The sequence below is a fragment of the Trichomycterus rosablanca genome, chromosome 12 (genome assembly GCF_030014385.1).
Source record: "Trichomycterus rosablanca isolate fTriRos1 chromosome 12, fTriRos1.hap1, whole genome shotgun sequence".
In the NCBI taxonomy this organism is placed as follows: Eukaryota; Metazoa; Chordata; class Actinopteri; order Siluriformes; family Trichomycteridae; genus Trichomycterus; species Trichomycterus rosablanca.
Window position 1 is genome coordinate 11,325,034 of NC_085999.1, and position 22,750 is coordinate 11,347,783.

At 40.0% G+C, this 22,750-nt stretch overlaps 1 protein-coding gene across 5 annotated transcripts in view; it reads right to left on the bottom strand.

Moving 5' to 3' along the window:
* Window positions 1-22,750, bottom strand: part of dgkh (diacylglycerol kinase, eta) — an 84,019-nt gene that overhangs the window by 22,374 nt on the left and 38,895 nt on the right. For all 5 annotated transcript variants that reach the window (XM_063005410.1, XM_063005414.1, XM_063005411.1 and 2 more), the window contains 9 exons: window positions 19,680-19,784; window positions 18,469-18,601; window positions 7,642-7,748; window positions 7,020-7,145; window positions 6,672-6,774; window positions 1,887-2,049; window positions 1,602-1,710; window positions 1,351-1,490; window positions 749-830 (listed from right to left, as the gene is read on the bottom strand). In XM_063005410.1, coding sequence (XP_062861480.1) covers window positions 749-830; window positions 1,351-1,490; window positions 1,602-1,710; window positions 1,887-2,049; window positions 6,672-6,774; window positions 7,020-7,145; window positions 7,642-7,748; window positions 18,469-18,601; window positions 19,680-19,784 — 1,068 coding nt within the window. The remainder of the gene's footprint in view (window positions 1-748; window positions 831-1,350; window positions 1,491-1,601; window positions 1,711-1,886; window positions 2,050-6,671; window positions 6,775-7,019; window positions 7,146-7,641; window positions 7,749-18,468; window positions 18,602-19,679; window positions 19,785-22,750) is intronic.

Sequence of the window (22,750 nt, forward strand, 5' to 3'; positions counted from 1 at the left end):
TTACTTTTAATGTTACACAAGCTCAGCCGGAAACCGTGTCATTCCGACATCTTCCCTACACACTCGCTCCCTGCGCCCTATAGTACACTTAACATTATTAAAGGGCCAGACAATATATTTGTAATTCACATTAGACGACAGGAGATGCCTTAGAAAACAACTTTTTTTTTTCTTAGAATAGCTCTTTTTTTTAAGGAAAAATAATTCTTGTGTGAAGCTTCCCCAGCATGAATATTAATAAAAGTGCCTGTAAAAAAAATTTTAACATGTAGCTTTGTCTCAGAAGTGTCTTTTTGTTATTACCTTATGGGATAAAAAAATATCGAGATATATATCGTATATCGCCATTCAGAAAAAAATATCGAGATATAATTTTTGATCCATATCGCCCAGCCCTATTCATGGTGTTTTATAATTTTATGAAAACTGCAAATAATCAAAAAGTTTTATATCAATATTGTGTTCCAAACACCCCCTAACCCCTTCTAGACCCCTTCTAGAAAACATGATTAAAGCCAGTAGATTTTTATATGTTTTTAATTTCTGTCTGGTGTTAAGAGTGCCGTTGACTCTTTTACACACAGAGAACCCTTTACGACCCTCTCTCCAGTAAATTTGGTTAATTATTTTGGTTATTTTTTTATTTAATTTAATTGTATTTTACCCACACAACACTGGGGTCACTATTACTCCAAATGACAAGGCAATAAAGTCAATATTAATAAAACACAAAAGTAAAAGCAGGTACCTGGCAGTCCTCTGCCTCCTCAGGTGTGGCAGGACAGCTGTGTTTGGGAGGTATTTTAATCTCATATGTCATTATACTCCACCTGTGAAGAGAACAGAGAAGCTGCTGAGTACTGGTAAAAAAATTCAAGCATAAAAAAACTGGGATTTAAACCTGAACTGTGTTTTAAAAGAAAACAAAAAGCCTTATCTGCAAGAAGTAAAGATAAACCCAATTTAATATGGCTAAAAAGTCACAAAAAGTTAAAGGGAAAATAAAAGCAGTGGCCAAAATAATGGTAACACAAAAACATCCTCAGCCCGCAATTGAGAATGTGGGTAGAAGACACACAAAGCACAATGTAAGTCACTTTGGATAAAACATCTGCTAACTGCAAAAAATAAATGTATACTATTTGCATGTCCAAGGCTGATAATAAAGATGCAGCAGGTATGTTACAGCTCATTCTGGCTCATTGGCATTGAGTTCTACCTTTAAACGGAGATGCATGATGCAAAGTATCCATTTTTTTGCACATATGTACGTATATGTAAAGCTGAAAGTTGGTGAAAGTTGTAATACACACATGTATATGTAAATAAATGTGTGTGTGGTCTTTCTACCTATCCAGCATCTTGGTACTGGCTCGCTCCAGTTTCTCCAGTATCTGAGGAAGCTGCGTGTCATCGTCACACGACGGCCCCCAGCCCAGCACTCTCGCCAAATCATTCCCAGTTCCCAGAGGCAATACACCGAGCTGGCACTGCAATCAAAAGAACACACTTTTATTTCCCAAGAGTCTCCTTTCTGGAACCCTTAAGGACCCCCGCCTGCCCTCTGTGAACTATAAGATATCAAAAAGTTTGAAACATGCCTGTTTGTGAAGATTAAGTTTATCAATTTCAGACAGAACCCAGCCGACACTGCCGTCTCCGCCACACACAAGGATCCGAAAGTTATCAAACTTCTGAAATAAGCGCAGCCTGAACAACAAAAGAAGGAAAGATTAAAGGAATCAAATATTCAAAACAAGTGAAGCTGCTCCTCACACAGTATTTTATCCTCAAGAGGTTCCAAAAACAGCAGTACAGTGACTGATTGGGAACAGCTGGATAATGGCATTGTCTATATTGGTATGCACAATGTTGGTGTGACTCACCCTAAATGAGGTCCCCCATTGATTAGATCGAAGACCTGAGCGGGGTTAAGCAGCTGTTTGAAGCGGCGCAGGAATTTTACTCCTTGGTTGTCTCCACTTTTTGAATTGACGAAGACTAGGAGAGGACTGGCACACGATGGGGGGCAGGTGGCTTTCCAAAAACCTGTCCAGAAATAGACAGAAAAATAAACCCACTGGTTTAGACTATAAATATGAAGTGTAGAGACGTTTTCACAAGTATGAATCATTGATGAAGTGGCTTTAAAATGTATGATTTCATACTCTGAAAAGAGAATTAAGAGTTATTTAAGGTCTTAAGCATATTTTAAAAAAGAAGCACATTCGACTCTGAGTCGTTCACTAAGAGCAAGGACGAGTGCAAATTGACATTCTTTTCCACTGAGAGCCATAGATAGATTTTAATGTTGAGTGGGTTACAGAGCTAATGGAGTTGGTGGAAATGATGTGTAATGACTGAGGACTGTAAACCTTTGTCTTGTTTTATGATACACAAAGCAGCAGGGATCAATAAATAAAATAAATGAGATGGAGCAGTGGTGGATAGGCTGTTAGGGCTATTGATAATTTAAATCCTGTTTGCTTTAGGGGAGCTACACTATTGTTGACCCTGCCGCCTGCCCTCCCAGCAAGCTATATCCCAACAACCCTGCATACACACACACACAAACCAAAACTATTTTGTTTTGTACTGTGTATATACCCTAACCTGGCACATTACTAGAAATGCCTCTACAGTATATCTCAGTCATGAAACAGCAAGGCAGTGCATTAAATTATACAGACACAAGTCAACAGGTTTCGTTCATGATCACATTTAACAGCCAAATGTGATTTGAGTGACCGTGGCATGGTTGTTTGCCAAGATGCCAAGGGTAAGGTATGTGAAAAGGTGCTGCATTTTTATACAACTGGTCGCATCTTGCCACGAAGGAACCAGGTGAAGCCTCTCACCAACAAGAATTGAAAATGCACCCAATTTGCAGGATGCTTAACCAAGGTAGAATGATACTATGGCTAAAATGTCACAATTACTGGCGCCCAGGTGGCACAGCGGGATATTCCGCTAGCACACCAGTGCCAAGATTCCAACACCCCGGTTTCAATCTCGACTCTGCCACCGGTAGGCTGGGTGCCATCTTGGGGACACAATTGGCAGTGCCTGCAGCAGACAATAATTGGCCACTGTGACTAAGTGGGTGGGGTCTTCAAAAGCTGTGTAAGGACCCTGGTAAGCAGATAGAGGCACCTGTGCAGAAAGCATGGGTGAAAAGAAGGGGTCCAATAGGACTGCGCACAGGTCGGAAGAGGCGTGAGCAGCAATTTACCCACATCCAATGCAATCAGGGATCCCCAGCAGTAAAAGATTGACGGGGAAAAAATGCATAAATAAATAAATTTTAAAAATCAGTGGCCAAAATAACGGAAACACAAAAAACATCCGCAGCCTGCAACGGAGAATGTGGATAGAAGAGGGATAGCACAAGGTTAACATTGTTGCAAGACATTTAATCCTTATTTGTACAGTTGTAACGTAAGTCACTTTGGATAAAACCATCTGCTAACTGCCAGTAATAAATGTCCAGTATTTGTTTTATTGTCTTTACATGTCCAAGGCTGTCCAAAGTTCACTTTTACCTACTCTCCTAACCCCCCTCCCCTTTTTTATCTCCTTTTATTTAGTTTTTCCACATTCCCACAACCCTGGGCTTTTTCTTGCACATGCTTTCATGTTTTCTCTCCGTCTCATCAGAAGACGACTGAGTCACGATGCAGCTGATGTGCCAGAGGCAGTCGATGGTGAATTAAGATGCCGCTCTCCTACCCAGCTAGCTCTGAGGGGGAGATTCCCTGCATGTGAAGGATTGAAGACTGAGAGGGAAGCTGCCTCAAAAACCACGTTCTTTATTATTTCACTTATAGGCCCAGATTACAAGGTTTGTGTGTGTACAATAATGTGCAAACTTGATAACAGGATCTACAAATGACTGCTTCTTTTAAATGAGCCAAATTGTAAGTCTTGTCCATTTTGTATCCAGATGTGGTCAGCACCTACACATGTACCTCCACTAAAATATTAAAGCTCTGAAATCTCATCATGGTCTCTGAGGCCAGATCAATAGAGGAAGTCATCAAAGATCACGTACAGGTCCGACTGCACCCACAAGGTAAAGCGGAATTACCTAAGGTAACCTCCCGGCATGGCATGCTATTAATAGACTCTAACAGCACTGCTACAAGTCAATCTATATCCAACAGCATTTTTATTTAGTCATCAATAAAGAGCAGCGTGCAATTTCCTGCAAAACACACCCCCAGAGCCACTAGAGAAAACAATCAAGGGATGACGCCCACACATCAGGTAAGTAATGCATCAAAAGGAGGGAGGGGAAAATTTCGACTGTTTGCTTTCATCTTGAATTTTCCAAGCTCACAGCCCCGCTGCCTGATGTTATGTTTACACACACAAAAGACAATTTGCTTGGAGGAAAAGTGACTTTCCACACGGCGCTGGCACAGGTTCCAGGAGAGGATGGAAACAAAGTAAAGCAATATCAACAAAGTGCGCTGCTGCGTCTAAGGAATAGAGGAGAGCACAGCCTCGGCATCCTTGATCAAATCAAAACAGGTCAGGAGGCTTTTTGCAGAAGGGGATTAGCAAATTGAATTAGCTCCATAGCCTTTAGCTCTAAAAAACCTACCAATCCAGAATCTATCAATGAGCCAGTTAGCATGAAAGACACCAGTGTGACCTTTACCTTAATCCTTAGATGATATGAGAATGTATTCTGCTTCATTATAATTTAGTAAAAGCTTTATAGTATTATACACCAACCATGCATAACATCATGACCACTGACAGGTGAAGTGAATAACACTGATTATCTCGTCATCACGGTACCTGTTAGTGGGTGGGATACATTAGGCAGCAAGTAAATATTTAATCCTCAAAGTTGATGTTAGAAGCAGGGAATATGAGCAAGTGTAAGGATTTGAACGAGTTTGACAAGGGTCAAATTGTGATGACTAGACGTCTGGGTCAGAGCATCTCCAAAACTGCAGCTTTTTGTGGGGTGTTCCCGGTCTGCAGTGGTCAGCATATATCAAAAGTGGTCCAAGGAAGGAACAGTGGTAAACCGGCGACAGGGTCATGGGCTGCCAAGGCTCATTGATGCACGTGGGGAGCGAAGGCTGGCCCGTGTGGTCCGATCCAACAGACGAGCTACTGAATCTCAAATTGCTGAAGAAGTTAATGCTGGTTCTGATAGAAAGGTGTCAGAATACACAGTGAGCAAAAGGGGGACCAACACAATATTCGGAAGGTGGTGATAATGTTATGCCTGATCGGTAAATATATATATACACACATTATTATTTTTATAGTTATACATACCAAGTATTCCCATTATTATGCTTATTATTATAATTGTTATTATTATTGTTATGTATATATTACAATGTATATAGACCTAATACCTTATACACCGATCAGCCATAACATTAAAAACACCTCCTTGTTTCTACGCTCACTGTTCATTTTATCAGCTCCAATTACCATATAGAAGCACTTTGTAGTTCTACAATTACTGACTGTAGTCCATCTGTTTCTCTACATACCTTTTACCCTGTTCTTCAATGATCAGGACCACCACAGGACCACCACAGAGAAGGTATTATTTGGGTGATGGATCATTCTCAGCACTGCAGTGACAATGACATGGTGGTGGTGTGTTAGTGTGTGTTGTGCTTGTATGAGTGGATCAGACACAGCAGCGCTGCTGGAGTTTTTAAATACCGTGTCCACTCACTGTCCACTCTATTAGTCACTCCTACCTAGGTGGTCCACCTTGTAGATGAAAAGTCAGAGACGATCACTCATATATTGCTGCTGTTTGAGTTGAGTCTTCTAGACCTCCATCAGTGGTCACAGGACGCTGCCTACGGGGCGCTGTTGGCTGGATATTTTTGGTTGGTGGACTATTCTCAGTCCAGCAGTGACAGTGTTTAAAAACTCCATCAGCGCTGTGTGTCTTATCCACTCATACCAGCACAACACACACTAACACACCACCACCATGTCAGTGTCACTGCAGAGCTGAGAATGATCCAACACCTAAATAATACCTGCTCTGTGGGGATCCTGACCATTGAAGAACTGGGTGAAAGCAGTCTAAAAAAGTATGTAGAGAAACAGATGGACTACAGTCAGTAATTGTAGAACTACAAAGTGCTTCTATATGGTAAGTGGAGCTGATAAAATGGACAGTGAGTGTAGAAACAAGGAGGTGATTTTAATGTTATGGCTGATCGGTGTATGTAAACAGCTATAGTTAGAATTATTGTACTAACCGTAGATATGTAAGTTCGGTGATGGTCTTTGTTTTTGCACACAGCTACTATTTGCACTTCTGGTAGATGCTAACTGCATTTCGTTGCCTTGTAACTGTACTGAGCAATGACAATAAAGTTGAATCTATCTAGTGTAGTGTAGTCTATTGTAGTCTAGTCTAGTCTAGTCTATCTATCTATTCAGTTGGAACAGTATTTCTATCTAACATTAACCATCCTTTTTTAAATAGAAATATAAAAAGCATTTCTCATAATAAAACCAAAATAAAAATAGTTTCTTTTCAAATAGGTTCTAAATAATCTCATTTTATTTTAATGTGTGTAACAAATTTTTCCCAATGTTTTCCTGTGTACCATTTAAGGGTGTTTTGTTAACCACAAATTTAGCAGCAATAAAATCTATATTCAGAGACCTACCGTCTGAGTCAATACTGTTGAGGGCAGTAGGGGGGATGATGGACACTTTGCACTGGCCCAGAGGACACTTGCGGGGGTAAAGATCCATGCAGGCTGTGTGCACCTGTTAAAGCAGACGCACACTGTGAGTTTCAATAACACATCCTCTCCAGGGGGCTATCAACAAGCTCAGAGGACATATTTAAGTAATAAATAATCAAGTCTGCACAACCCCGTTACAATGCCAGGTTTTTCGGCTGTAAAAAAAATTTGAACAATTTGTACAATTCAATAGAAGAACAAACTGAAATCTATTAGGAGGTTAAATAAAAATAAAATTGCATATAAAGTATTAAAAAGTCTTCCTACCATAGCTTTACACCAAAGACAGCGCCAGTCTTGCAGGCGCAGCACACTGCCACACGTTTTATCACACACTGCACATTTGGCACTAACCGGAAGATTGCCTTCTAGCCACTGATGTGGCATAGCAATCTATAGAAAAAAACAACATAGTGTTATCTCAGATTTATTTATTCTTTTTAATGCTTTTTATTGTCTTTTATTTGTTTAATTTGATTTATTTTCTCCTACTTGCTCCCAAAGTAGTCATCACCCAAACTAATTCCCTCCTGTTGGAATCGTACCACCACCACTGAGGGCTGAGACTGCATGCATTTTCACCTGCTGCAGTGGAGTCTCAGAGAGCTGCATTGCGTTTAGCGACAAACGCTAAGCTCTCTAGATCATCCACTGCTAGTGTATGTGCATCGACCAAACAGAAGAGTTGCCAGAGTTGTCAATTCTACTGCTGCGGTAATGAATCTTCAATTTTACCCCTCCCATACAGGCACAGTCATTCAGGTTGCAGGAGCCTGGCCTTCAGTATTGTTGAGCTAGAGCATTAGACTGCTGCACCGCCCAAGTGATTTTTGTAGTTTATTTGATCAATTCCTTCTGCAAAAGGTTATACAAACTGATCGTCACTTACCCCATCTTCATCCTCAATTATGTCCTTCCCAATTGACGCCAGCGTAGTCCATTTACAGTTGTTAGTGGCTCTGACAGCGCACCTTTTATGGGCTTTAAATTTACATACTACAAAGAAAGAAGAAGACAGTAATATTGAGTACTTCTAGTCAACAACATTAAACACTTTCCCTATACATCATATTCAGAGCGATGACATAAACTAATTTATATTATATATATATATACACCGATCAGCCATAACATTAAAATCACCTCCTTGTTTCTACACTCACTGTCCATTTTATCAGCTCCATTTACCGTATAGAAGTTCTACAATTACTGACTGTAGTCCATCTGTTTCTCTACATACTTTTTTTTTTACCTGCTTTCACCCTGTTCCTCAATGGTCAACAATTTGTGCAAATTCGATTTTAAATTCTATATAACAATATGCATGCTTAAAGCCTTGTTAATTTGTTGAGGAAGGAAATAATCAAAAGAACAACTAAAGAGTAAATCAAAATTAAGATCCAAAGTAAATACATTAATTTATGAATAAAACTGGCCAAATTGGTACACAATATGGCCAAAAGTATTTGGACACCTGACCATGAGCTTGTTGGACATCCCATTTAAAAAATAAATGGTATTACAATGAAATGACATCTATGTAATCTTTTCTGCTAATACAACAGCCACTCTTCTGAGAAGGCTTCTCACAGGACGTTGAAGTATGTCTGGGGGGTGTCCCAATACTTTGGAACAAGTACAAATTGTGGCAAGAGACACCCTTTACAGAGACACACGGACTCTGCTACACTGCCCCCACCGCTGATGTGAGAGAGAGAGGCAAAATGCTAAATGGCTGGCAACTTTCTGATTTCCTGCTAAAGTGCATTGCAGCTTTAATCAGATTAAAATGTTAATCTGGATCCATAATCAGAATTAAGTGGATGAATGATTGGCTAGTATCGTCCAGTGACCGCTGCAAGCTTACACTAACACACAGAGTAAAGCAGGTTGGGGGCTTTTACACTTGTTTTTAAAAGGCTTGTATTAAAACAACCCTCTAATCAATATTTAACCCTCAGCCCAGACGTATGTGGACACGACCTTATTAGACATCCCACTCCAAAACCATGGACATCAATATCAAATTCCCCCATCTTTTGCGACTATAACAGCCAACATTCTTCAAGTGGGTCAATGCAAACATAGAGATCAGCATAGAGACTTGAACATTAAAGAAAAGACTAAAATGGAGTTAAATCCTGTTTCTGATCCTATTACTCCTCTACTCTGCCATATGCTGCTGGGCCTCCGATAACCTGCTCCATTAGCCAGATTTGAGGTGACACTTCTAATAACCGTGGTGTGCTAACCTTTCCACCTTTCTCTGCCTGTCACATTGCAGCTTCATCACCTACACACACATTTATTTTAACAAGGTTTGCATGTGCACATACACATTAAAAGTCTATAAAGGCTTGCACTGTTTAAATTGTTGTATTAATTATAGTGAGTGGTTTGAATGCAAATCCATTTATTTTACACTTGAATCGTGACTAATCAAGTGTGAACATTATTTAGAGCAGGGTTTTTCAAACCCTGGGTGTCGCGAGCCAAATAAATGGGTTGCAGAGTAAAATACTTTACGTTACATCTTGTAAACCACAGTGGGACCAGATTGGCACTGTTTTTATTAATTATAGTATATAGTATATTTCGTTTAGTGTTTCGTTTTGATGTATTGTTTGTGTTGCCTGAGTTGCGGTAAAAATCATGGACAAAATGTGGGTCGCTTCAAAAAGGTTAGAAAACCCCTGATTTAGAGATCTGAAGTGTAAATGAACATAAATGCTGAACTGCTTCTAATCTGATGCACATTTTGCACACACCTGATCTTATTATAGTAACAAGGACATAGTAAAAAATAGGGAAAGTGTACAGTATTTATCTGGCAATGCAAAGCTGTTTTCCTAGTGGTACTCATGTACCAAGTGCCCTCATTTACTCTTGTCACTTGTCTCTAGTCTTGTCTCCCTTAATTACTTTTTAGATTAGAAATGTCTTTTTGTATTTATTTTAGGCATTTTTTGTATTTATTGTATTGTTGTCTATCTGCATTGTGTACTATATTGTCTTGCACTTTTTGTTCTATGTTGCACTCTGGTCCTGGAGGAACGTTGTTTCGTTTCAATATGTACTTGTATATAGCTGAAATGACAATAAAGCCTCTCTTGACTCTTGTACTGCAGTGGCACTGTTTTGTATTCATGATTTAGAATCATCATGTCCTAAAATGTGCAATTATTGTGTAACTAGTATTGTACACTTGCACACGTACAGTTGTTTTATAAATAACTGTATTTGATTTTTTCTAATATCCATTATGTATTCTAGCCAGGTCCTGCTCTAAATACACGCACCCTTAATAGAAGGCGAGTAGACATTATCGTGCTTAGTATTATGCAGTACTTAAACCATATTTAAAAAATGTAGGAGCTTGTTGGCTTTCTAATAAATTGCTCGGTATTTTTGTTATTTCTCAAGTTTTTTGTCCCTCTTATAAATAGCATGTGCTTAAATAAGGGGTTTTTATATTGTCTTTTTTTTCATCAAGTCGAATTTCCAGATTGTAATTCCTGCATACATCAAGCCACAGACTATCATGTGCCCCCTTCAACTTCTTTTTAACTGCCAGAGATGGAGTCTCATGGAGAGCAGTAGCCCATCCAAAATCATGCATTGCTATCTGTAAATAATCTTTAACTTGTGCAGACGTCTGACCAGCCAGCAGAGGCGGCAATTGCAATCAGGAACACTTTAAAATTTACAGATGTGCCAGCTGGACACCTGGTTAGGTCAACAGCACAGCTGAGATTTGAACTCAAGAGTTTGACCTGGTCAACCTGCTCTGAATACCTGCACCCCTAAATGACAAGTAGACAATATTATGCCTAAAGCACTATACTGGCAAAAGTATTCGCTCGTCTGCCTTCACAGACATATGAACTTGAGTGACATCCCATTCTAATATGATGTCAACCCACCCTTTGAGCGCTGTCACAGAGAGAAAATCGTTGGGACTGTTTGCAGACAATAAGACAATAAGGCAAAACAATTAGAACATTGTGGGAGTGCCAGGAAATTTCACTCTGCCTCAATGTCTTAATTATAAATGAGAAGACATTACTATTGACATTGGAGTCTCTGATGCGAGACTTCGGAAAGCCCTCTCTTACCAAAGCAGCATTAGCAATAACCAAATGCCCCATCTCCCAATAGCACTACACTTCAATTGCAATCTGAGCCCATCTTCTCCCCAAACATTCTCCACGACTGAAAACAAGGCTCTAATCGATAAGGCTAATGTCATTTTCAAACCTGTTAGCAAACCATTTGTGAAACCCTGTCTAATGTGAAGTGAACGCAACACTGTAAACGACGGACAGCTAATGGACAGGATATCGGCGTCAAATCAGACAGTGAAAAATAACTATTCTGATTTTTTGATGCTCATGAATCAAATTTGTTATCAAAAATGTACACAGAAATGATTATGTTGAACTCTCGAGACCTCCAGGCACATTGAGCAGCAGACTGACTGGCTTTTTCCAGCTGATTGTAATGACTTTTCAATTTTTGTGAGTGGTACCACCCCATTTTTAATCCAATTTAAATGTCATTTCCCACAAGCTAAGTCTACCCTATCACAGAAAGCTACGATTCCACATTTAGAAGACACTCTTATCCAGAGCAACTTACAAAAGAGCTTCCATAGTGAACATTACCTTACTGTAGTTTTTTTAATGCATTTTCTCCCCTTTATCTCCCTTTTTAGCGCGTCCACTTGCTCGATTGCGTCATGCTTCCTCTCCACTAATGCCGATCCCTGCTCTGATTGAGGAGAATGAAGCTAACCCACGCCCCGTCCGACACGTGGGCAGCATGCCGTATGCATCTTATCACCTACACTTTGAAGAGTGCAGTGCAGCTCAGCGCTGTGTATGGAGAGACACACCCTGAGAGCACTCTTTTCTCATCTCTGTGCAGGCACCATCAATCAGCAGAGGTTGTAATTGCACCATGAGAGAGAGACCCCATCCGGCTTAGTCCCGCCCATATCTGAACAACAGGCCAATCGTTGTTCGTGTGGCCGCTCAGCCTTAGACGGCAGGCAGAGCTGAGATTCGATACAATGTATTCGAGATCCCAGCTCTGGTTCCAGCATGTGTTTTTACCGCTGCACCACCTGAGCGGCCCACTTGCAGGTGTTTTAAACCATTGTGATTGATGAGTGTTTCTCTGACCAAGGGAGATGCATCTCTTTTACCCAAAAGAAGTGACAATGTTTATTTTTTTCCCTAGACTCCTTGCTACGGATAGCTATGCCATCAAACAGAAAAGGTTGCAAGATTTCCAGACAACATGGTATATAATTACTGACTGTAGTCCACACGTTGCTCCGTACACACTCCGTCACCCACCTGTACCCCATTTATTAAACGAAGGACCATAATAGGACCCCTACTGACCAGATGTAATGCTGGGAGAAGAAGAGTGTACCAACCAAAAACATGAAGTGTCCTCTGACACTGATAAAATCCCAACAACACTGCTGTACCTGCTACACTGATGCCAGAGCAACACACCAATAACAACCATGTTATTACCATAAGACATTTGGTCAGGAGAGGCCCTTTCCATTAATAATTGGGGTACAGCAGGTGATAAGGTGTGCAGAACAAGAGATGGTCAACAGTCAGTAATTGTATACCCACAAGGTTCATCTGTTTGGCAGGTGTAGCTTATAAAATATGATTTTCTGGGTATACAATGACTGAATGTAGTCCACATGTTGCTCCGTCACCCACCCGTACCCCATTTATCAATCAAGGGAACCTTATAGGACCCCTACTGACCAGATGTAATGCTGGGAGGAGAAGAGTGCACCAACCAAAAAACATGAACTGTCCTCTGATAACAAGTATGCTGTACCTGATAGACTGATACCAGAGCAACACATCAATAACAACCATGTCATTACCATAAGACATCTGGTCAGTAGGGGTCCTATTTTATGGAGTGGAGGCCCTTTCGACTGATGAATGGGGTACAGCAGGTGATAAGGTGTGCAGAGCAAGAGATAGTCAACAGTCAGTAATTGTATACTCACAAGGTTAATCTGTATGGAAGGTGTAGCTTATAAAATAAACAATGAATGTAAGTATAGGATAGGTGTTCCTAATATAATAAAGTGCTTAGTGATGGTATATATACATACATACATATACAGTCAAACCTCGGTTTTCGTATGCCCCTATTTTCGTATGATTCGGTTTTCGTCGACTTTCGTCGTTTTTTTTCTACCTCGAGTTTCGAACGCTGACTCGGTTTTCATTGAACCGGCCAACGTGAACAAAGACTCGTGCGGCCTTATCGGGGTATCGCCGCCTTCCATACGCCAACAGGACTCCTCAATAAAGGTAAATGTGATGTTAAATGTTCATTTATCCATTTCATTACTTATTTATAATAATTTCTCATTGTTTTCTGTATTTAAAACTACATTTATTTTCTATAAAATGTATTTTTTGTTAATATTTTTGCCTTTCAGGAACGCATTAATTGTATTTACTTTATTTCTTTATGGGAATTATTGTTTCGGTTTTCGTATGTTTCGACTTTCGAGCGGCCTTCTCGAGCGGATTATCAACGAAAACAGAGGTACCACTGTACCTATATGTACCTATACATATGTACATGCTCGAAATAAAAGCATATAGAGTAATTATTGTGATATATATAGAGTAATTATTGTAGTGCATATAGAGTCATTATTTTTGAACAACAGGAACTTTTACAGAAAAGGTTTTTGCTTCATTACTCACATCGGATCTGTACTGAAAAACAGCATGAGCTGCACAATCCAGTGTGAATCAGCTCTAGCTGTGCTGATATTAAGAAAGGTTTTATCCAAATGAAACACAATCATCGGCTCTTTGTAATATATAATTAATACTTCAGAGACTAAAGACCCTCGCTGCTGCCGCTGCTGTGTGAGGAACAAAAGCAGGAACGTTGAAAAGCATCCCTTAATTATTGCTTCTACATTCACGCTGAGACAGAGAAACACAAAATAGCCAAGTCTTCTACATAATAATTGAGATTAGCTCAAAGTATTGAGGTCTGGTTGCTTAGCGAAGCATCTCTGAGCAGCAGTATTTTGGGAAAAAGCTTTTGATCCTCACCACAAACGGTGAAGCAGAATTACTGTCCTAATATAATTTAGAACCTTGTTTTATTCAAGATTTATGGAAAACTTTATAGAACAATTCCCAATAGCACTGTAATAACCGGTCTAAGTGCTTCAAAATTAATGTTTAACCATGTTTTATACACTATCAAATCATCACAGCAATAACTTTGCTTTGCAGATAGAGAGAAATAGACTAGGCTAAAATTAAACTGCTGATTGGTCTCAGAGCGTGAATGTGGAGCTATTTTTACGTCTCGGTTTTGCAGGAAACAGTGACATGCAGAGGTGTTTAATGAGCACCATCTGTATATCTCAGAACCTAATTAACACCATCTATCTATATCATTACAGACTCTTAACATAAGGCATGAGACCAATGATGGTATTTTTAAACCAGTTAGGACTTTAGATCTATGAGATTGTATTATTATATTACAGATTAACACAGAAACACAGAACATACAGTGAGTGCTTTTATATGTACACAATAATCAGATTAGTGAATAAATGCAAAAAAAATCCAATCAACAGATTTAAAAGCTCTGATTAGTAATCTGATAACAAAGGTCAATCACTGAGGCTTAGTTGTGTTTTCAAGAATAAGTTGATTACTGTTGTTATTAGTACACTCAGTTAATAATAATAATAATAAGCCGCTCAGGTGGCGCAGCGGTAAAGTACGCTAGCGCACCAGAGTTGGGGTTTCGAATACATCGTATTGAATCTCAGCTCTGCCTTTCCGACTGGGCTGGCCGGCAGTATGAACAACGATTGGCTGTTGTTCAGGGTTAGAGGGTAAAAAAAAAGTCGGATCATAGGTCCTCATAACTGGTGCAACTGCTGCCCATGCTGGCTGACTGATGGCGCCTGTACTGGGCTGAGGAAAAATGCTGATGGGGGTGTGGCTTTCCATACACAGTGCCCGTCAAGTGTATGAACTCGACTCGTGCAGGTGAAAAATGCAGTCTGTACTGACTGTACGTGCCGGAGGGGGGTGTACGTCGGTTAAGAGGCGTCCTCAGTCAGCAGTGAACGGTCGAATCAGTATAGAGGACGCAATCAGGGTAATTGGACACGACTAGATTAGGGGAGAAAAACTGGGGGGGGGGGAGTGGGAAAAAATTTAAGAATATAAATAATAATAATAATAAGTTACATTTATATAGCACCTTTCACAAAACTCAAGGTTGCTTCACATACAAAAAGTAACAATCACACAGCACAGAGATAGCAGAAGATGAAGTGAGAAAGTGCTGAGAACAAAGATGAGTCTTTAGGAGAGCTTTCAATTCAGAGAGAGAAGAAGTGGAACGTAGAGAGGAAGGAAGAGAGTTCCAGAGCGAAGGGGAAGCAACACTAAAAGATCGAACGCCCATAGTACTCAGCCTGAACCTGGGAACTACCAGGAGACCAGCATCTGACAACCTTAAATTTCGGAATAGAGTGTAGCACTTGAGAAGGTCCGACAAATAAACAGGACCTAAACCATGAAGTGCCTTAAATGTGAGAAGCAAAAATTTATATTGTATACGCTTATTAATGGGCAGCCAATGAAGCTGCTCAAGGACAGGAGTGATGTGATCTGATTTCTTTGTATGAGTTAGAATTCGAGCAGCAGAATTTTGAATTATTTGTAGGGGGCGAAGTGACTTGGAGGGAAGCCCATAGAGCAGAGAGTTGCAATAGTCCAGCCGAGAAGTCACAATAGCATGGACCAGTGTCTCAGCTGCCCTAGAGGACAATAGAGGGCAATAGTTAAAGCATTTATACTACCGCACTATTTATTATCTTCTATAAAAGCATGAATTTGACAGTATGTTTCCTCTAATGTAGGGGTTCTTAACCTGGGGTCCATTGGTGTGCTTCAGGGGATCTGTAAAGGTTACAAGAATCTTGTCCAGCATTTTTATCTTCTTGGCAGATGGGATTTTTTACTATCAAAACTTTGTGCTGCACTACTGTGTTCCCTACTACACGTCTCTCATAACAGGTAAGAGCTTTAGAGGTACAAAATTCACTTAGTTTGGAGCCACTGACAACTGTTACTTATTTGTTACACTCTGCTGGAGAGTTGCAGATTTGGCAACATTGGTTTTGTTTACATTTTGTCACATTAGATTAGAACAGCAGACTTAAATTGTGCTTCCTAGTAGCGACATACCTGCATAACATTGTTTAATTTTTCAGTTTTTTTAGGTACAGTACAACTGTAGCATAATTCTAGATGTTATATAACTACTTTGCGTCTGTATAAATGCAACAAAAGGTACATTTATGCTTACTGACCCCTTATTTTTCACTAATTTAAATAGAACTCATTAGTTTACTTTGACCATGCGTCCAGTTTCTTTATATAATGCATTTATGTTTCACAGAAAATATACAGTACCAGTCAAAAGTTTGGACACACCTTCTCATTCAATGGTTTTTCTTTGATGAAGAGAATGCCAAGAGTGTGCAAAGCTGTCATTAAAGCAAAAGGTGGCTACTTTGAAGAATCTAAAATATAAAACATATTCTGGTTTGTTTAACACTTTTTTGTTTACTACATTATTCCATATGTTCCTTCATAGTTTGGATGTCTTCAGAATTAATCTACAATGTAGAAAATAAAAAAAATCTAGAAAAACCATTGAATGAGAAGGTGTGTTCAAACTTTTGACTGGTACTGTATCCTTGTCACTTTTACTGCTCTGGTGAAGAAAGAAGCTTCTCAAGTTACCGTGACCCATTGTTTTCTAGATCGCCGTGTACTGGCGGCAACAATCCTGAAAGTCTTGTGTACTCATGTGAAAGTCGTCAACTTTATCAGAGCCAGGGCTTTGAACCATTTTGTCAAGAAATGGGAGCAGAAATTATGTTCCTCTCCACCACAAGCTTGATTAAACTTCAGGTAGAAGATTTAAGTAAGGCTAGGCTAACCTGGGCTAAACAAAGAAGATAACCGTGTATCCTAACTGCTAATGCCTTATAATAAAACAAGAAACTAATCCCTACACTATGCTACACTAAGATATTTACTAAACCAGGAAAACTTCACCCATAAAATGCTAGACCCTATGATAAACTAAGCTAATTCCAAAATACTACACCAAAAGGGATACAAAACACTGTTCCCAAATGGTTTTTTCAAGCGTGACCCAGGAAACATAAACAATGCATCTTACTCTCTCTTTTTCTGCTCTGTACAATCTGGTCCCATTGTGGTTTACAAGATGTAACATAAAGCCTCCACAAGGGGGCATTCATGTACATGTTTATTTTATGTTTATGTGCCTGTTTAAATTATTATTTTTTTAATTATTATTATTTTTCTAAGGGTTTAAAAAACCCTGCACATGCTATGCTAAGCTAACTGCTAAGCAAAAAAAATACAGAAATTGTACCCAACTCTAACCTAACAATACAGAAACCCTAACCTAACAATACAATGGACTACGAGAAAATACAATAATTAGGCGACAAAAACAACAAACCAATTAAACAACAGGACGTGTGAGTCCGAACAAAAATGTCACTGACCATGAATAGAAAAGGTTAAAATGTATTGCTATTGAAAATATAATACATTCAAAGGGGTTAATACACAAGTTCATCACTGCATCAAAAAAATGCAAGTTAAGACTCGTGTATCAACAACATCCAGAGACGCCGCCAACTTCTTTGGCCTTAAGCTGTTCTGAGATGGCAAAGTGAGAACGTGTGCTTTGGTCTGAACCCAATCCACTCTTCAAATGAAAGTTTTGTAAAATAAAGACATTATCTTATCTGGGCTGAATGTTAAAATGAAAGGTGATGTTGCAGGCTTCATATTTACAATAATCATTTGTATTATGGAAAATTTAATAACACATGAAATAATGAGACATTTCTAATAAAATACAGGTCAAACATGATTTGCAAATCTCTGCTGTCTGTTTTTAATTAAATTCATTCTATTGAATTCATTCTATTCTATTCACCCCATTGCCACCAGTCGGCTGGGCGCAGTGCCTGCAGCGGACACATTTCTTCTAGGACGGGATGACCAGACTATGTTGGTGGGGTCTACAAACGCTGTGTAAGGACCCTGATTAGCAGACAGAGAGGCGCCTGTGCAAAGTGCATAGGTAAAAAAGGGTTTCACTAAGGGCTGCGCACGGGTCGGAGGAGGCGTGAGCAGCAATATACACAACTCGACTGCAATCAGGGATCCCCCAGCAGCGGAAGACAAAAGACTACGCTAAATTGGGTGAAAATGGGAGAAAATGCATAAATAAAATAGAAAAAAATTCATTCTATTGTCCCAACTTTTTTGAAATGTGTTGCAGATATTATATTTAAAATAAGCATTTGTACTATGGAAAATATTATAAACTTGATAATTTGAGACATTTTTAACAGGATCTGCAAATCCCTGTTGTCTGTTACATTCATTACATTTATTACATTTATTCTACTGTCCCAACTTTTCTAAAATAGTTTATGTAAGACAGCTGCCAAAATCTCATAACAACTGAATTACCAGTGATGTGAACACCCAGAAATGCTTGAAAACTACTAAATTAGAATACTGAGACACAACCAGAAGCTGGTGGCACCTACCTTCACAGGAGAGGCCATGAGAAGTGACCCCTGAGAGGCTGTCCCGACAGACGTTGCAGAAGGTGGGACGGGCATGGGAGCAGGCATACCAGTTGTGCATCCCTGAGAAATGTTCCACATTAAACTGTGCCGTCTAGCAAAGAAGAAGTTAAGACAAATTGGCAGAACCAGGATAAGACTTTAATTTGGGAAGCCTTAGAAAGAAACACACACGTTAACACAACCAGCCGCAGCATGCAACCAACGCGCTGGCGCACACACCCTGTAGCTTCATCGCTCCCACATTCACATTCACATTCAGAACAGTACCACACATGCCCGCTACATGTGCCACATCTCTGCAGGAAAGAACTCAAAAGCAAAATCGAGTCTGATAGTGCTGTGGTCGTTGCTTGTTTTCTGCAGATGAGCTTATTTGAGGACTCTGGATTTCTGATGTGATGTGATCTGATGTGATGTGATTTGCACATAAAAGGAGGTAACAGATTGTTCCTCACTTGGCAAATGTGTGGGCGCTGAGAGAGAAACAGGGGCTCGGGGTGTGGTAATGCAGAGCATGGGGTCTTATGTAATCATTCCAAAAAGAATTACTTCACAGTAGTGTAGCAACATCAGTTTATATACAGCAACATGTTAATGGGCTGCTTATTCAAATATATCATTTTTTAAATAGAAAAACATACTTTTTTACATTTTACTTGCATTTTAAGTGTAAAATCTTTAGCTTATTAGCATAATTCCTATGACAGTTGGTTGCAGAGGAAAAACACAATTTTAAAAAGCATGCATGCAATGCAGAGTCCAACTACATCTAATAAACAGTCATTTATGTGTCAATTTTTGACATATTTTTATTTTTTGTAAAACATTTACTACTGTATATACTGAGGAACTGTATGCAGATGCATAGAAAATCATGCAATTTAGACTTTTCTGTAATAGCAAGATGTTCATACATTCCCCTGATAGGCAGGGTGTCAATTATTCAATATTTATAATGGATAATCATTTGCATTGCAAAGGGCAAATAAAATAAAAAAAAACTACATTTACGCATCAACATCCTATCATGCATGCATAGTAACACTTAAAAAACCCTCATTACTTTTTTCCATACAACACAGCCGAGTTCACAACTCCAGCACATTCGTATCGCTGGCATCTGACGACAAGATCCACACAAAAAGCCCCAAACATGATAAACGTCTTACCTCGTAATGCTCTCTGGACTGAACCGATTTCAACGAGCTGATCCAGTCCTCCATCTCCTTTCTGTTCTCTGCGCACAAGATGAGCCTTCGGAACGGAGTGATTACCTGTGAGAAGCGAGTGGGAGGAGATGCAGAGGAGGAGATAAATTTCTCCTGCCTATCTGGCTGGCTGCCCGTCTCAGAGTGAGGCTGAGAACGAGTCTCCTCTTCCTAAAGACTACAGTCAGGATGATTTCCCCCCTCCCTTTTTTATTCACACCCCCCACCCCCTTCCTTCCCAATCCCTCTCTCTGATTCTGCTCTACCAGCCCAGTCTGAGTAAGATCCAGGTTGACAGGCAGAGTGCTTTAACCTGGATGAGCAAATGCTAAAAGCTTGTTAGATCACAATCAGCTCTCAGAGTAAGGAGCAGGAAGCACCTGCGCTTTTAATACCCACATTATGTATTAATCATCTATTGATATACAACATATTGACATTGACCACTTAACTGCCCCCCCATCCTAGTACAGGCAGACGATGCATCATTCATGAAAGCGCTCATACTATCATCATGACAGCACAAGTTTTATCTTCAGACCATACACAGACCATACACAGTCAAATCTGCTGCTTTTTTAGTGACTATAAACTAAATAGGGATGCACCGATCCGATATTAAGATCGGATATCGGTCCCGATATTACCAAAATGAGATGGATCGGATATCGGATAATCAGGCCGATCCATGGGTCCGATACGTTCACTTTAGTTCGTTTGCGACGCATGATAAGCCCATACAGGACGCGCTGCTGACGTATGGCGTATAACACAAACAAAAAGAGCAACATGGAGCGAGCCAAAGAGTCAGCTGCATGGAGGTATTTCACGCTTGCTATGCTAACAAGTTCGATGGCAACATGTTTATTACTCATGTTTAGCTGCTATATTTTGTTTTGAATTACTGTTTGCACTAAATATTTACGGATAAGTTTATTTGAAAAAGTTATTTAAGCTACTACTGTTTTTCTCATTGTCAGCAGCCAGGGTGTGTTCGAAAACCTAAGGAGCTGCCTTGCTGTCTTACTGTCGACATAAGCGGCTGCCTCAGTAGAGAGGATTCTAATAAGTCATCAACTTATAAGTCAGGTTATTCGAACGCGCTACTTACACAGCGATTCCATCGGGTTTAGCATTTAGCATCTTGCCATTAAAAACCATGAACTGAGGTAGCACAGCGCTAACGCTAACGTCAATATAACATTTCCCTTCATGTACCGATAACGGTTACATTTCCTGACAAGCTCGGACTTGCAAATAAAAACACTCGGTACAAGTTTATACAAGTTAAAAATCAGTAATATTTTATTTACGTTTGATAATAACTCCATTCGTTTCTCCGCCCCGTCAGCTATGTTTATTTTTCTGTAAGAAAAGCGCACCCGACCCGCAATGAATGCTGGGATTGCTTTGGTCACCAAGGCAGCGTCGGATGCTTACTCGTTGAGTGAAAATAACACTGAAATATTAAGATGCCTGTTTATTATTTTATTGACAAATAAATAGCAGTTCAGTACATTTATATCTGTGTTAATTATATTTTGTTTTGCAAACTTGGTAATGTTTAAGTCAATCCTGATGCCTTAAGTCTTTCCCACATAATAAAGTATACGGTTTATTAATTCAACAATGGTATCGGATCGGTATCGGGTATCGGCCGATATGCAAAGTATATGTATCGGATCGGTATCGGAACTGAAAAAGTTGGATCGGTGCATCCCTAAAACTAAACATTATCATTTATGGCTTATTTTTAATTACTTGCAAGATTTGTTTATGTACACACCCAAAATTGCCTTTATTCAACAAACTGTAGTACAAAGTAAAGCTTCCAATATTAACACCAACGTAATTTACTCACTCACTCACTTTCGTAACTGCTTATCCAATTTGGGGTGGGGGGGGGTTGTATTGTGCTGGAGCCTATCCCAGCTTTTCAATGGGCGCAAGACACACAGTAACACCCTGGACGGAGCGCCAGTCCACCACAGGGCAGACACACACACACACACACACACATTCACCTACAGGGCAATTCAGTGTCTCCAATTAACCTGACTGCATGTTTTTGGATTGTGGGAGGAAACCGGAGCTCCCGGAGGAAACCCACGCAGACACGGGGAGAACAGAAAGGACCCGGACCGCACCGCCTGGGGATCAAACCCAGGACCTTCTTGCTGTGGGCGACAGTGCTACCCCCCGAGCCACCGTGCCACCCACCAATGTAGATGTATATTGTAAATATGTACAGATTTAGAATGTGATGCCTTCAATGCACTCCAAAAAAAGGTGCCGCAGGATATTCCGCCAGCACACCAGAGTTCGAATCTCAGTTCTGCTACCGGTCGGCTGGACGCCCCCTAGTAGGCACAATTGCCAGTGCCTGCAGCAGAGAAAATTGGCCTCTAGTGTGCTGGGTGGGAAAAGACCAAACTAATAAGAAGTGGGGTCTTCAACAATGTGTAAGGACCCTGATTGCCCCCGGAAATTGACAGCGGCATTTCTTTAATCAGGCAATTTAAAATTGTTTGAGAATGCGGGTTATTACATGCTGGTGGACTGAGCAGCTGGCGTGGTGGTAACTCAGTCTTCACAGTTTCACTTTTATCAAATTTTTACTACTTTTCTCTGTGGTCATGCATTTCGCTAGGAGATTATCACCGATGCCCCTGTGGGGCAAACACATAACCAAGATTTGTGGCATCTGCTGGGGACAGTATAGGCTTATGGGGTGTGTTCGAAAACCTAGTGAGCTGCCTTGCTGTCTTACTGCCTACATAGGCAGCTGCCTAAGTAGAGAGGATTCTAACAAGTCATTGACTTATAAAGCAGGATATTTGAACGCACTACTTAAACAGCGATTGCATCAGTTTTCGCTAACTAAGCTAACACAGTTAGCCTCATGCCGTTCAAACCAATGGGATGGGGTGGCACAACGCGCCAGCATGTCAACTAACTAATCTCCCTCCGTGTACCGAAAACGGTAAAATTCGCTGACCAAATCTGCAAATAAATGACACTTGAGCAAGTTT